Below are 15797 nucleotides of genomic sequence, written 5' to 3'. Positions count from 1 at the left end.
GTGTATGTGTGTGTCGCACAATTGAGTTTCTTCAAAGCCAAAGTTTGTTTGCAAAAGTCTCTCAAGGTTTTTCTTCACCAACTAAATGGCAAATAAAGAAAACACGACACGCAAACCAACACAATGGCACATGCACACAAAAATATGCACTCACAAATATGCAAATTTAAACATGTGCATTATAACGCACTCTCAAAAACACGCATGCAAACGTGTGTGCGTGTGTGCGTGCACACGAGGGATTTGCAGCGGCCATGTTTGCGGTTGGACAGCTTGTCGGTTGGATTGGCGGCGTGACGTCAGAATGGCGCTACCTGCAGAGTACCTCTGCTGCAGGCCGAGATTAGCGACAACAGGGACAGCGTCTGATAATCTTGTAAAGGTTGTGGAGATTGTGGTAGTGGTGGGGGGGTACTAGCACAATCATACCAGTCCCCCCACCACCAATGCCCCCAATGCCATCCCACCTTGACCCCCCACTCCAGGACTCTGAAGAATGGCATGATGACAGCATGCAGGTAAGCAGTGTGTTTGGTTTTGTGTGTGCGCGCTGGAGCATGTGGCAGGAGATTAACGACGCTCGTTGATAATGTCGTTGGAAATAGTTTTGAAACGGCGCACAAGTGGTTAGCCGTTGTGCCTCGCACTGTTGATCTGCATTCAAATCTTAGCGCGCATGTTCTCCCGGTGCTGGCGTGGGCGTTCTCCGTGTGCTTCAGCTTCTTTTAGCAAAACAACCACTTAGCCTAAACTGCCTCAATGCTACCATCCAACGGGAAACGCTAGTATTGGCTGATGGGTTCACCATTAGCATCTGATGATGGTGCTTCCTTTTAAGCAACACATACCTGAACACAATTGTGCCGCTGTCGGCAGAAAATATCAACAGTGTACTCACTAGAATATATTCTTTATCCTCTGCAAAGAACGGCCAATATTAGTGACGTGCTGAGAAGCTGAGAGATTAGCTGAGCCTCAATTACAGTATATCAATATGTCTTATACTGCCCCCAGGTGGACAAGGTGCATACAACATAAGGAGAAAATGTAAACAGTGTAACTATTTTTAATTGTGCTGAAATATGTCCGGCCATAGTGAAATGATTCGGCTAGATAGGAAAGAGAGAGAACATGAATGAGCGAGAGAGAGAGAGAGAGAGAGAGAGAGAGAGAGAGAGAGAGAGAGAGAGAGAGAGGTAGATTCACGCACAGATTGTCAGACTCACTTGCAAAGGAGGTGACAGTTGTACCGTAGTAACACACGATACATCGACATTATTTTGCAAAAGTGTGTCGCCCACTTTAGTCGTTGAATTACCGTAGTTAGTTGGTGCGTGCGCGCGCACGCGTGTGTGTGTGCGCGTCCGGGCGGATGTTTGGAGCGGGAGTCCGGGTTGCACTGCCTTCACGGACCTTCTTCTTCTTGTGGGACTTCCAGCTCGGTGGTGACGGCCCCTCGGCGTCGGCACGGCGGCGGAGCGCGATGGGGGGCTCACGGACGAGCGCGGCCAGCGAGCACAAGAGCACTTTAGCGGCGTCCTAAGCGCCGCTCACCGGGGGACCGGTGACCGGGGCGACCGCCCGGGGCGAGCGCGGGGGCCGGTCGGGGCAGAGGCGTTGGAGGAGCCGCTCCCGTCCCGTCCCGTTCCGCGCCTCTACTCCACTTGCGCTTGTTGGGTCGGATGGAGCGAGTCCCGCCGGCGTTGGCCGCCAAGATGCGCTGCTTGACGCTGCTGCTGGCCGGCTTGAGCGTGTGGGCCAAGGTGGGCTTCTGCGTGGACTACGACGACCGCGAATACGAGTATTACGACGATGACAGGCCCGACACCATCGACTACAAGGACCCGTGCAAAGCCGGTCAGTCGCATTGCATGCACTTTATCGTTACGCTCCGTGCGCGCGCGTGCGATAGCGAGATGCCAGCGTGCTTATCAATAGTTTTGCATCACTTACATATATCCGAATATATTATTAAAGTAGCCTTCTATGTGATGATAATATTATTTTGAAGCGTAAAATACAGCATGCATCAGGACACTACATATGCTTGATTAATAATGAAAGAGTGGTCAATTCTTATGATTTATATAATATAAAAGATACTTAATCTCAAGTCAGTACTGGCCAAGTTTTTCAATAAACTTTTCAAAATGAAAATTTTACACTGATTTAAAATCTGCCCTATTTGTTTCCCCGGCACATCGAGTTTTCATGACAAAACTATAAAAATCACATAAATTGCAATATATTGAGCAATATTTAAGAATTAAAGGTTAGGTTCAATAACAGGTGGGATGTTTTTTTTTTCTGGAACAGCATAGCAATAAATTACAACACTGGTATTGTGCAAGCTTTTATAGGCCAGACAAAAAAAAAAAAAGAAAGTATCTTAAAAATCTTAAAGTGTGTTGCTCCCTCTAGTGGTACACCACAGCGATTTCATAATTTTATCTGCAGGTGTATATTACAGTGAATGAGTTCGCACAGTTCAGTTGTATTTCACTTTTAAGTAGCCTGCAACACAGTTGCATTCAAGTATTTTATTTTAAGTACATTTTAATTTATGCATTTTTTAAAAATTATATTGGTATCAATAAGGTGCAGGCTGCCGTATAAGTCCACAAAAGTACTCGATTACTATTGTACAAAATCCCTGGAGAGGGTGACGTGCGTACAATGCAGATATTCGGGGCTGTGACGGGCTGAATAACAGCTGGCTAATAAAGGTTAACCTCAGAGGGCGCTAACTGCAGCCAAAATGTGACTCAGGGCATCCTAAGGGACAGCTAAAGTCGGGAGCGGGGCGACGTGACCGCTAGCTTCGAAACAATACCGTCATAAACGTTAGCACAGATGCTAACGTGGTGGACAGGCTTGCAAAGACGCCCGACCCAACCCAAATTTTTTAGGACATTTATCATTTGCCCGCCCGAACTTTCCCATTTTTCGCACATTGCTGACTTAGCAAAAGTTTGACCAAAAGCTTGTGTGAAAGTGCCAGATGGGCTTCATGCATCTCATCAGCTGAAGATTTTAATTCCCTCGTTCAGTGAATTTGATTTTTTTTTGTGATGTGCTACAATAAAGTAGTGAACACAATGTAGCTCAATGTAACGGAGTAAAAGTAGTCTTCCTAAAAAAATAAAAATACTCATTCAAACCACTCTGACAAATGTAAATATCTCCCCAAAACTACTCAAGGTAGCAAAATAATTCAAAATACACACCTCTGCTAATAACACACACTGACTATCCACCAGCTGACACCAGCAAACACTTGCACACACACACACACTTGCACACACATTCCTGACATTCCAAATGCATAAACCTGACAACCTTTTGCCTGTGTGCACCTTACTCTCATCTGTGTGTGTGTGGATGCTTAATCCCGTGACTCAGTCGTGTGTGTGTGTGTGTGTGTGTGTCGTGCAAGGAGACAGTAAGTCTATATACGTCGGGCGGGAGGAACTGAGTGAGTCTTGTAGGTTAAAAAAAGCAGAGTCGTTCGTGTTGGTGTTAAAAGAATCTCGTACGTAAAGGCCTCTTGAATCTTGAATCATTGAGTCGAGCATGTTTACATCTGTTCGTGTGTGCTTCGTTCGGGCTCGTCCGCATGACGTTGCCAATCAAAAGGTTCCGCGATATCGATTGACCGTGCAGGAAATGAATCCTTGGAATTCTGCACATTCCATCACCTCCCTTTGTGCTGAGTCATCATTTTTCAATGTCACCCAGCAACTTCGACGAGATACAAACGAATGAAAAATAAGTGAACCGACCGTTTATGTTAAGAGCTTCGGCGGCCGATACATCGGAATTGATCGGAATATTGTTTCTTTGTGATGACCGCGTGTGGCTAGCGTTCATTTGATTGGCTGACAAATGACGAGGTTGACCAATGGGGCGCATGCAAACATTCCAACGTGTGCAAAGACGAGGCGATTCCAGGCACTGACCCCGTGCCATCGTCTGAACGCGTCGCTATTCCGCCTCCTGTTTTCACTGGGAAAACATCAGCGCGCTATTTGCCTGTCTGCTTATCTTCTCCGAGGCCCGCGCTGCGAGACAACACGCACACACACACTCTTCCAGGTCTTTGTGATTTCCTTACGTGGACACACACACACACACGTAGCGCTCACTCCATTCACCCGTGCTTATCTCTTCCTGGTTGTCTGCATCCTGCCGCTCAGCTGGAGATGACACACACACACACACACACATGCTTAAACACAGAATGCTCCCAAGTCATTCATGCTTCCTTCCAATATCATGGCTCTCAGAAACACACACACACACACACACACACACACACACACAAACACACACACGTTGCGAAGCAGTAGATTTCTTCACCAGGAAGCCTAAAGACAAAACTTGTTCGTTGTCCTTCCAACGCGTTCGAACGCATTGAATAGTCAAGGCAAGATTTAAATAAATCAATAAATATATATATCTAAATGAAAAAATATATAAAAAAATAAATATGATATATAAATATGATATATTATTATACTATAAATATATTTTTTTCTTTGATGAAAATTTGTCACATATTTTTGCGCCCAAGTCCAAGTTTGAATCATTTTCTTTTAAGTATCTCACTCCAATTTAAGCTTGTCAAAATTTCTATTAAGTTGTATTCAATTTCCAATTCTTTGTTTTTGTTCACGAAAATGCGTATGCAATCGTTCGAGAGCCGCTTATCCGATTCCCAATACAGCGCCTGGAGTAAGGTTAGCGTTTGAAGGGCAGCGCATCGGTCGGTGTCGGCCGACGCTGCTCTGCGGCTCCTGGTCAGGAAGGAAACGTGGCTGGCGTACATGCGGCTTTAAACAGGATTTTCCCGAGGCTGCCACCGAGCTTCCGAAAGTCCTCCTCAGGATTCCCGCCTCAGCACAAACACATTCACTGTTTTCTTTTGCTCATTGTTTTTGCGCAGCGCGGGTGGGCGGTGTTTCATTTCAAAGCGATGAGTCGGCCATTCTGCCTTACTCCACTCACCTGCTAAGCGTCCGCTCGATTGCGATCAATATTCAATGGGTGCTTTACTCGGAAGGTAAAGTCACCTTCCTCGCTGCTAACGAATCATTTTTTGTTAGCGACTTGGGGCAAAAGCTCCGCTGCCCCTAGCAGGAACAGGAAGTGACTTCAAAATGGGGGAAAAAAAAACAACTTCACAATAAAGTCGTGACTGTTGATTTCCGAATATCTAAACCATCTAGTATCTGGAGATGCCCCAAAACGACGCTCAGTGCGGATCAACAAGCGGCTTGTACAATGATTACTTTCAGGGCAAAAATCCTCCAACGGGGCAAAGAGATAATCTCTTTTTAATATGCATGTTCACGGCCAAATGCGCTGGAATAATATTACAAGGCCTCACATGGAGCGGCGCGTGCACACTTTTCGGCCAACCTGCAGCGTGACCTCGTATTTGAACTCTCGAGTCCAAATCAAAAGATCAACCGATAAATTCATTTCCCCCAAAAAAATAGCAAAACAGGTTCATCTTGGGTGCTGATTAATACAACGACGGAAGAATGATTAAACCGAGCGTGATGGTTTATTTTTGGGGCTGTACGGGAAATCAAATAAATAAAATCCCAAGTGCTCCAACCGGACTTTGCATTTTATAGGAGGGGAAGCGTTGCGACAGCAGATGGAGGATGCCCCTGAGTCTTGAATATTTTAGTGTGTAAAAAGTGTGAGTCACTCCATGCGAGTCGGGAGAGTTCACACGCGCAACGTCGCCGTCACTTCAGGTCAAGCATCCGGTTAGGATTTTTGACAAGGCGAGGGGGGAGGGGGGGGGGGGGGAGCTTTGAATGTGAGCACATGCGATCTTATTGAAAACATCCATAAAACAGAAAGGAGGCAAATGGAATTGATAACATCTCATTCCAAAACGTGCTGATAACCATAGAAGAAAAAATGGATCATGTGGGCATCTGCAGTTTGGTGCATTACCGTGAGTGCACGTGGACGTTGACCTTCTCCGTATGCACGCTTGACTTTGTGCTATTTACAGCAACACTGTGGTTTTCCATTCACGTGGTTTTCTTGTGCTGGAAAAAAAAAAAAAAAAAAAAGGAAGACGTTAACTGATCGAAGTGATGTGCGCTCGTTGCAGCTGCATTCTGGGGCGACATCGCCTTAGACGAGGAAGACCTGGAGATGTTCCAAATCGACAGGACCGTGGATCTGACGCGCACCCTGCGAGGACACACGTCGGGTGAGTGAGGTGGGCGGGGCTTAATGTGGCCAGGCCCGTGCTAAGATTGCTCACTCTTGATTTTTGTGGGTGTTTGCGTCAGGTGGTCTGGAGGAACCCCGTGTAGCAAAAAAGAGAGCCTCCTTGTACCTGCTGCTTGAGAGGATACGAACTTTCGGTTTGGGTAAGATGACGCTCAACCACCTGATGGAAAATAAAAAAACTCATTTACTGCCAACCCAGTTGTTTTGCTTTGTAGACTTTCTGCGGAAAAACTCCAGTCACAAAAGTCAAAGTGGCAAAAGCATGAAAGCGGGATACAAAAGCCGCTTTCCTCGAGCAGCCACCTCCCGAGCCGAGAGGATCTGGCCCGGCGGGGTCATTCCCTACGTCATCGGCGGGAACTTCACCGGTGAGATTTTTGGAACTGGTAGTCGAAGCCGTATCCTTCCCGCTCGGCTCTTTAACACAACATCGGATCAGGATGTCTGAAACCAATTGATTGGATTTCTATTGTTTCCAATGGGAATCGTTGCTTTGGATTTTGTACCATTGGGTTTGATGTATATTTGTTTCACAGGTAGTCAGCGGGCCATGTTCAAGCAGGCCATGCGACACTGGGAGAAACAAACGTGCGTGTCTTTTATCGAGAAAACCGATGAGGAGAGCTACATCGTGTTCACCTACAGACCATGTGGGTGAGTTACTGCATAGCCAAGTTCTCGTCCCAATTGATGTTTGAGTTTGCTGAAATTTTTTCACAATCCTCGTGGAAAAACAATACCTGAAAAACGACTTACAGTAATAAAGTCTTTATAGTTTTTCTTTTATTTACTTCCCAGCACTAGTGTGTGTGTGTGTGTGTATGTGCGGACATGTGTGTGTGTGTGACCTTGTCACAGCGTGAGACGATACGCTCACTCAACAATGGCTCCGCTTTCCTTCCTGTCCCGCTCCTGTTTCCACATCCCGCCAATCACACTGCGGACTTTTAAGTGTTTGTACGCTCGGCGGGTTTCCTCGTGTGTGTGTGTGTGTGTGTGTGTGTGTGTGTCCACGCTGCTGAGAAAGGCATTGTTTGGCCGAGCAGTGGCATCTTAAAAGTGTTTGCAGCTTTCGTTTGTCGCCAAGCATGAAAGGAGGCCTCAAATGCCATTCATTCATTTGAAAAATATTCGAGATTTTTTTTCTTAAAAGGATTTAAAAAAAAAAAAAAGCTAATCCGTGCACACATCCCGGCCAGTTAAAAATGACGATGATGATGATGGCGGCCGTGTCAGAGATTAGATCCTTTTTAATCGGATGGACAAATACACGTGCGCCATGAGGGGGGAGACAGACAGATGGACAAAAAAAAATAAAAAATGCCAGTGTGTGTGTGGCACGAATCACGCCATTGAACAGATGAATGAATTAAAGAAACAAAAGTCGCAGACCTCCGATTGCAGTTGGCGGGATAACGCTAATCAGATTTGTTAGCCTAGCTCGGCAAAGCAGAACTGAGTTACGAAACGGCGCACGATCCAAGTGTTGGATGTAAATAAATAAATCCTGCTGCTTTTCCTTTGCTGGATGTAATACGAGGCAGGAAATCCTGACTGTGTGTGTGTGTCAGAATGTGTAACACAATCCAACTAAGCTGTCAAATAAAATAAAATAAAATTAACAAAATTGACAAAAACTCTGCTCAGGTGTTGCTCCTACGTGGGTCGCCGTGGCAACGGGCCCCAGGCCATTTCCATCGGCAAGAACTGCGACAAGTTTGGCATCGTGGTGCACGAGTTGGGCCACGTCATCGGATTCTGGCACGAGCACACGCGGCCCGACCGCGACGACCACGTCACCATCATACGCGACAACATTCAACCAGGTGAGGACCGCGCTACCCACGAATATCTGAACACCAACAGTGGAGCAACACATGTAGACAGACAAACGCTCATTTGATAATAAAACTTTTTTTCGACTCTGTGTTTGTGCGTGTGTGTGTGTGCGGGTGTGTGCGTGTCCGCTTCACCCAGGTCAGGAGTACAACTTCCTGAAGATGGAGCCAGGCGAGGTCAACTCTCTGGGCGAGCCGTACGACTTTGATAGCATCATGCACTACGCCAGAAACACCTTCTCGAGGTAAACAATTCGTCAAATGTCAGAATAAAACATTCAGATTTTTTTTTTCCGATAATGGAGGTGTTCCTTCCGTTTGTGTGTGTTAAAGGGGGATGTTCCTTGACACCATCCTTCCATCCAGGGACGAAAACGGCGTCCGGCCTGCCATTGGCCAGCGGACTCGACTCAGTAAAGGAGACATTGCACAGGCAAGGAAGCTCTATAGATGTCCAGGTACTCATTATATTTACTCTGACACTGCTCTGTACGCGTGTGTGTGCGGCCATGTGCGTGTGTGTGTGTAAGATGAGCTCATCATCAGTGCTTCCGTCACATTTTGCGTTCCGACGGCTTCCTGCGCACGTTTGTGACATTCCTGCGGTCCCCTACTACCTCGTTGACGTCAATTTGGGGTCAAATTTATCACCGAGGTTTACGATCTCATCTGTCGAACGACATCAACTGTTGGGCCATTTTATTAAGTACACCCAATCTCCAGCACGAAGAAAACTAACTGACAATATAATGACTTTTTCATCGTCTTAAAGCGTGCGGAGAGACCCTGCAAGATTCCACAGGCAACTTTTCATCTCCCGGTTACCCCAATGGATACCCTTCCTACACTCATTGCGTGTGGAGAATATCTGTTACGCCTGGAGAAAAGGTATACACACGTGTGTATATATTATATATAACACACAAATATTTCCAACTTATTTCCAATGTCTACGCATAAAGGTAAATTTGCCCCTACCAACATGGCCGCCATGCCTGGCTGCTATCAGGCGCCGGTTAAGAGCCTTTTGCATCATGTGATTTTCGATCATGAAAATTATATTAGGAATGGATGAAAGAAGTTTGACCTAGCGAACCACGATTTTATTTTTTTTGACAACAGATCGTGCTGAACTTCACCACCATGGACCTGTACAAGAGCAGCCTGTGCTGGTACGACTACATGGAGGTGCGCGACGGCTACTGGAGGAAAGCTCCTCTGCTGGGTCAGACGCTTGCAACACACACACAGAACGATAAAAAAACACCGGTGAATCATGAAAAAAAAAATGAGACGTGCGAACTACAGGCAGGTTCTGTGGAGACAAACTTCCTGACGTCCTGACCTCCACCGACAGCAGAATGTGGGTCGAATTCCGGAGCAGCAGTAACTGGGTGGGGAAAGGCTTCTCTGCCGTTTATGAAGGTAAAAAAAAAAAAAAGAAAACTACTCTGGAATTTTGTGCACTTAAATATACGCCGTCGTGATCCACGACTTCTCCTAGCGATCTGCGGCGGCGACATCATCAAAGACTCGGGACAGATCCAGTCGCCCAACTACCCCGACGATTACCGGCCCTCCAAAGAGTGCGTGTGGAGGATCACCGTGTCCGAGGGATTCAACGTGGGCCTTAGCTTTCAGGCCTTCGAGGTGATTAGGTGCCTATGTCGTGTCTGAGGGAGGGGTCAAACTCTGGGAGGGGAGGGGCGGGGGGGAGTCATATGGATTTAAAGTCCAGGAAAGTCTCACGAGTGTGCGTGGGAACGTCTGGTTTGGATTTCATGCTCTAATAAGATGGCAATCTAAATGTCTGCGCTAGCATGTGTGTGTGTGGTCTAGAAGTCATCATGCAGGTTTGGAATTAAAAAGAAAAAAAAGTTACGTGACTCCATCAATGTACAGTTTTAGATTTTCGTCATTTGACTACGTTTTTACTACGTTAGATCGAGCGACACGACAGCTGCGCGTACGACTACCTGGAGGTGCGAGACGGGCCGCTTGAAACGAGCCCTCTGATTGGCCGATTCTGCGGCTACGACAAACCCGAGGACGTGCGCACGACCTCGCACACGCTCTGGATGAAATTTGTGTCGGACGGCACGGTCAACAAGGCGGGCTTCGCCGCTAACTTCTTCAAGGGTGAGCTTGGATTCTAAAATGGCGCAAAAAATTTCGATTTATTGTATGTTATATATTCAGATTATTTAAATTGTATATCGTAGAGGAGGACGAGTGTTCCAAACCGGACAACGGCGGCTGTGAGCAGAGATGCGTCAACACGCTGGGAAGTTTCAAGTGCGCCTGCGATCCGGGCTACGAACTAGCGCCGGACAAAAAGAGCTGCGAAGGTAACACTGACGAGTGTGTGTCGCTGAAGTGTGTATTCTCTACTCACCCTCAACTTTGATGACGTGTGTCGGGAAGTGGAGAAGCGCTTTTCCTGACATAAGCGCCCTTCTTTCCAAACAGCGGCGTGCGGCGGTCTTCTGTCCAAGCTGAACGGCACCATCAGCACGCCGGGCTGGCCCAAGGAGTACCCGCCCAACAAGAACTGCGTGTGGCACGTGGTGGCCCCCACGCAGTATCGCATCTCCATGCAGTTTGAGGCCTTTGAGCTGGAGGGCAACGAGGTGAGATCAACCTTTGCTGCGGCGCCATCTGCTGGAGGTGCCACGTCACCGTGTCTCGATCAGGTGTGCAAGTACGACTACGTGGAGGTTCGCAGCGGCCTGTCGCCCGACTCCAAGCTGCACGGGAAATACTGCGGCACCGAGGTCCCTGAAGTCATCACGTCGCAGTACAACAACATGAGGATCGAGTTCAAGTCGGACAACACCGTGTCCAAGAAAGGCTTCAAGGCGCAGTTCTTCTCAGGTGAACACACCTTGATGTGGCTTCCTGAGTGTTACAGAACATGACATAGCAAAACAAAATATAGCACCGAGCGTCAGAAGCACTTTGTGTTCGCTAGCTTGTTTTAATGTGCGCGGCTTTTGTGTCAGACAAGGACGAGTGCAGCAAGGACAACGGCGGCTGCCAGCACGAGTGCGTCAACACGGTGGGCTCGTACGTGTGCCAGTGTCGCCACGGCTTCGTGCTGCACGAGAACAAGCACGACTGCAAGGAAGGTGCGTCAAAGCACAACCTTTGGCTAAGGTCGTCCGTCTCATGCCATTTGGATGAGATATATTTCGCAACGGCGGGCATAAAACCCTTGAGGGTGATTGTAGGAATCAATATATTGATTATTAATTTCGTATTGATGTGTGGCTATAAAGCAGAACTTGGCGCTTGCGGCATATTGCTGCGTTATCGCGAGGAGTGTGCGTGTAATTACACTCAGCATTGTTTGCCGTGTCCATTTCACACTCAAGTTGTCAGCGTGCTTTTTTTTTTTTTTTTAAATGCCTCCCGCTCGCTGCTTCCTGTTCCCTTTCCATTTCCTTTGACCTCTTCCTGTGCAGCCTTGATTTCAACTTCCTCTCACCGTGCGTGTTTGCGTGTATGTGCAGCCGAGTGCGAGCACAAGATCCACAGCGCCAGCGGCAGCCTGAGCAGCCCCAACTGGCCCGATAAGTACCCCAGCCGCAAGGAGTGCACCTGGGACATCACGGCCACGCCGGGACACCGCGTCAGGATCGTAAGTAGACCCGTGACATCATTTTTTTCATAATCTAGATTATTCCGTTTACAAAAAGCAACCAATTAAGTGCCATGGCATATTTTTTCATCAACGACAAGGTTAATTTGCCGCCATCTTTGTCCGTCCAAACAGTAAAGTTGCTTTTTGTAATATTTTCCATGCGCCACTCAGAGTTAAATCAAAGATGCACTTTTCTGTAAGTGGGCTAAAACGTGCCGAGTGCGTTCATGCAATTGAAAAAGGCCTCAGGTTACTTTCCCCATCTGCTTCCCTCACACATACACACGCAAACGCAGTTGTGTGTGCACATTCATACGTTCATGCATGATATGGCCGAATGTGTGATGTGTCTTTGTGGTAAGATAAATAAATAATAATAATAAAAAATCCTGGGAATAATAACATTAATGATGTATTTGGAAAAAAACATTAGTAAGTAAATTTTAAATTTGCTCCTTTAAGACTTGAATACATACGTGCTGCTAACTTCTGGTGTTTCCTTGTCACCGATTACTTGTAGTAAAGGCACATCCAGTAACATGCTGCCCTCTGCTGGTTTGGAGCGTCACACCTGCTTTCATAAAGTAGCCTCATTTGCACATCAATCATTTTAGTTTGAATCCAGTATTTAAAGTATGTAAATAGTAGATGGATCAAAATTGAAACTATACGACGTGCTTTTGCTTGAGGTCTTAAAAGCACACACACTCATCAGAGCCAGTTGTAACCTGGTTTGCCCTCCGCCGTTGACGCGGGGTCATTAACATTTAATTCCGTAATCTCCTAAAATCGCTTATGTAAGTGAAAATGTTGAACAAACACGTGGTAGACATTATGCCCCAGAATAAAACGTGCTCAACCTTGACAGTAAATACCCCCCCCACACACACACTTTTCATAAAATAAATATGAAAATTGGGATATAACAGTACTTTGAAAGCAAATAATTTCTTTAGTGGTAATAAGTTGAAATGCTACAGAATATTTTCAAAAATCTTTGTTCCTCCCTTACCGTGTAGACGTTCAGCGAGTTCGAGATTGAGCAGCACCAAGAGTGCGCCTACGATCACCTGGAGGCCTTCGACGGTGACGGCGAGGCGGCGGCCATCTTGGGGAGGTTATGCGGCAATAAAGTTCCCGAGCCGCTGGTGTCCACAGCCAACCGGATGTACCTCCGATTCATCTCCGACGCCTCGGTGCAACGGAAGGGCTTCCAGGCCACTCACGCCACCGGTACGCTAAACCACAAGTGTTTTTGTTAATATTTTCAAAAAAATACAAACAACAAAGCCATTTGACATTCTCAATGACTCCAGTAAACAAACCGGCGCAAGTAAAACTTTGGCTGGATCAATGTCTACATCTAGTGGCTAACATAAAAAGTACACCCACCGGCAGTCTTTTTTTTTTTGCACTTAAAAGCAATTTAAATTGTTCTTTAAGCTGTTAAATGCAGTAAATTTCACAAACTTTATTTATATAGAGCACATTAACAATCTCAGCTGTAAGCTAGTTCTTTGCATAAAACACCATAATAGTAATTAATGTAATATTTTTAAAATTGTGTACAAATAAAGGCCTCCCCGTAATATTTAATGTATTTTTTTTTTTTTTTTTTGCACTTTTCTTATCTCGAAATTACCCAAGCTTGACAAGCATTGTTGTCTTGCACGCAGAGTGCGGCGGCCGTCTAAAGGCGGACGTCCGGCAGAAGAACTTGTACTCGCACGCCCAGTTCGGCGACAACAACTACCCGGGCCACAGCGACTGCGAGTGGCTGCTGACGGCCGAGCAGGGCTACGGCATCGAGCTCAGCTTCGTCACCTTCGAGGTGGAAGAGGAGGCCGACTGCGGCTACGACTTCATCGAACTCTACAACGGCTACGACGCAGACTCGCACAGGCTCGGACGATTCTGCGGGTCGGGGGTAAGAACGTGTGGAGAAAAAAAAAAAAAAAGTCCAAAAATTTCTTCACCTCCAACTGAGGGGGAGAAATTATTTTTTTAATTTTGTTGTTACATTTAAAAATACAAAAAATGTCCGACTTGGGCGAAAGTATGCCTTTTTTAAGAGTACTTTTTGAATCAGATTTATTATTATTATTATAAAATATCATTTCAAACTGGACAATCTTTTCCCTCCCCTCAGCCCAGGGAAGGAATCTACTCACCAAGCGACGCCTTGCTGATCCGTTTCCATAGTGATGACACCATCAGCAAGAAGGGCTTCCACATCCGCTACTCCAGCACCAAGTTCCAGGAAAGCCTTCACGCCAGGAAATGACCTCCCGAAAACCTTCTCGTCCCATGGACGCCGACATTGTTACCTCCCCCCAAAAGAACACCAGGCGTGGAATTACGCAGTGAATTCCAAACGTTTGTCGCGGACGTCTAAGCTGCTCGTTGGATGCGAGAATGACAAATTGCGGATGAACTAAAGAACCTGCAAAAATGGAACATTTACGCATCCTCCATTCTTGGACTGTACAGACTATTGAATTTTTTTTTTTCCTATTTACCGCTCCCAAAATGGCTTCACGTGTTGTGTTGACTGTATGCGTGTGTGTGTGTGTTTGTGTGTGCCCACAGAGAGAAGAAAAAAAATGATCAGACCTCCAACAAGGCCAAACAATCTGAAAAAAACGTGGAGCTACCTGACTGGCAGTGCAGTTCCTTACCAGTCCACAAGGTGGTGGTAACGCGCAGTAAAATGGGTGCCAACGCTGAATCTTGAGGCTCACTGGCTCCCATGCAAACAGTCTAAAAAAAAAAAAAAGACATAACCAAATATAATAGTTTCTCAATTACCGTATGTATTTGTGCTTAATCGTGTTAACTCACAGACGAAATGCAATGAAATGTAGCATTATTCACACTTTAGAGGTAAAAAATGGACAAAATAAACTGTTTTTTTTTCGGTGGATATCAGAAAGGGAATATTCACGACGGGCAAGGAAAACGTTCCCAATGGTGCTACAAGGACGGACACGACGGACAGCACTAGTCGTGTGGAACTACATTATTGCCTTGTCATTTTGTAGCTGCTCGCCATTTAAACGCACGTTCCTTTCCTGCATCGGTGTGTAAGAGATGATGTGTGTATGTCAAATGTTTTGAAATGGAAGAACGACAATTCGCCCTTAACGTGCCAAGCTCGAGAACATCCCCAACTAATGTGTTTTAATATTATTATTAAGAGTCTGTGTCTGTGACGCCGACAAGTGCTACACGTCCTCCACATTATTAAAGTCCACAAAAAGGTTGAAAAGATCGACAAATGCATGACTTACCTTTTTTTGGCCGAGTGAGCCACGTCGAACCAAAATGGTCGTCCTGAGGCATCCGGTTAATCACGGCCAAAAAGCCGGGAAAGGGCACAAAAGTCATGAAAATATCGTAATTAAATATGTTAAAAGCGCATTAAATTGGTGTATTATTGTCACAACTAACATACACGTAAAGTGGATATTTTAAAAAATCGACAAGGGGTTCTTGTGATTTAAAAAGATGAGACCAAGATTAAAACTTTTTCCCCACAAAAAAAAAAACAGCTGATGGGTTTAATTAGAGGCACTTTAGATGGTTAACCTAAAAATAATTGTGTTGACTCCCATTTAACAAGTTTGAATGTACAGAGGTACAGGTCAAATTCATGATGGAAAGATTTTGGTCTCATTTTGTAAATCACAAAGACCTGACATTTGGACATGGGTGTGTAGAATTACACAATATAAAATTACAGGAATGAGATATCAGAAAAAAAATGTCAATTTTGCTGTGGTCTTTTCCAGAAATGTCTATAAGTAAAAAAAATACTGTATTATTATGTACAGATATTACAATATTAACTGTTTCTAAAAGTGAACTGACTTTGGCTCTTTACTTTACCTCCACCTGTTGTCCATCAGCGGTACTGCAGTGTTTTTTCCCGCCCATTCAAACAAAACAATAGATTATCTAAACGGCAATAAAACTTTATGAATAAAAGACTAATTTGGAAAAATATATGACCAAAACACTCACCAGTCACAACAATACGTAGATCTGTGCAATTT

General features: G+C 45.6%; 1 protein-coding gene across 4 annotated transcripts; it reads left to right on the top strand.

Annotated features, from left to right (window-relative positions):
• The first annotated feature begins 328 nt into the window (after nucleotides 1–328).
• tll1 (tolloid-like 1) lies at nucleotides 329–15607 on the top strand. 4 transcript variants are annotated; one of them, XM_049721251.2, is made up of 21 exons: nucleotides 329–518; nucleotides 1439–1857; nucleotides 6137–6238; nucleotides 6321–6629; nucleotides 6798–6915; nucleotides 7909–8087; nucleotides 8239–8344; nucleotides 8433–8557; nucleotides 8872–8987; nucleotides 9222–9324; nucleotides 9408–9524; nucleotides 9604–9749; nucleotides 10043–10238; nucleotides 10322–10447; nucleotides 10569–10729; nucleotides 10793–10973; nucleotides 11102–11227; nucleotides 11612–11739; nucleotides 12762–12975; nucleotides 13419–13669; nucleotides 13892–15607. In XM_049721251.2, the coding sequence occupies exons 2-21, from the start codon at nucleotides 1683–1685 to the stop codon at nucleotides 14024–14026; spliced, it is 3114 nt and encodes a 1037-aa protein (XP_049577208.1). In that variant the 5' UTR covers nucleotides 329–518; nucleotides 1439–1682; the 3' UTR covers nucleotides 14027–15607. The 4 variants fall into 4 exon arrangements, with proteins under 4 accessions (XP_049577208.1, XP_049577210.1, XP_049577209.1 ...); XM_049721253.2 differs by lacking the exon at nucleotides 329–518 and having other exon boundaries at nucleotides 1235–1857; nucleotides 6321–6401; nucleotides 6477–6629; XM_049721252.2 differs by lacking the exon at nucleotides 329–518 and having other exon boundaries at nucleotides 1235–1857; nucleotides 6321–6401; nucleotides 6477–6629; nucleotides 10569–10973.
• The last annotated feature ends 190 nt before the right edge of the window (nucleotides 15608–15797 follow it).

Source organism: Syngnathus scovelli, chromosome 5 (genome assembly GCF_024217435.2).
Source record: "Syngnathus scovelli strain Florida chromosome 5, RoL_Ssco_1.2, whole genome shotgun sequence".
Classification (NCBI taxonomy): Eukaryota; Metazoa; Chordata; class Actinopteri; order Syngnathiformes; family Syngnathidae; genus Syngnathus; species Syngnathus scovelli.
This window is presented reverse-complemented; position numbering and strand designations above follow the sequence as displayed.

Bases quoted from the DNA above. Each gene is read 5' to 3' on its own strand.
- tll1 (XM_049721251.2), top strand. From the start codon at position 1,683: ATGGAGCGAGTCCCGCCGGCGTTGGCCGCCAAGATGCGCTGCTTGACG. The intron at 1,858-6,136 runs GTCAGTCGCATT...CGCTCGTTGCAG, and splicing joins CAAGGACCCGTGCAAAGCCG to CTGCATTCTGGGGCGACATC. The intron at 6,239-6,320 runs GTGAGTGAGGTG...TGTTTGCGTCAG, and splicing joins CCTGCGAGGACACACGTCGG to GTGGTCTGGAGGAACCCCGT.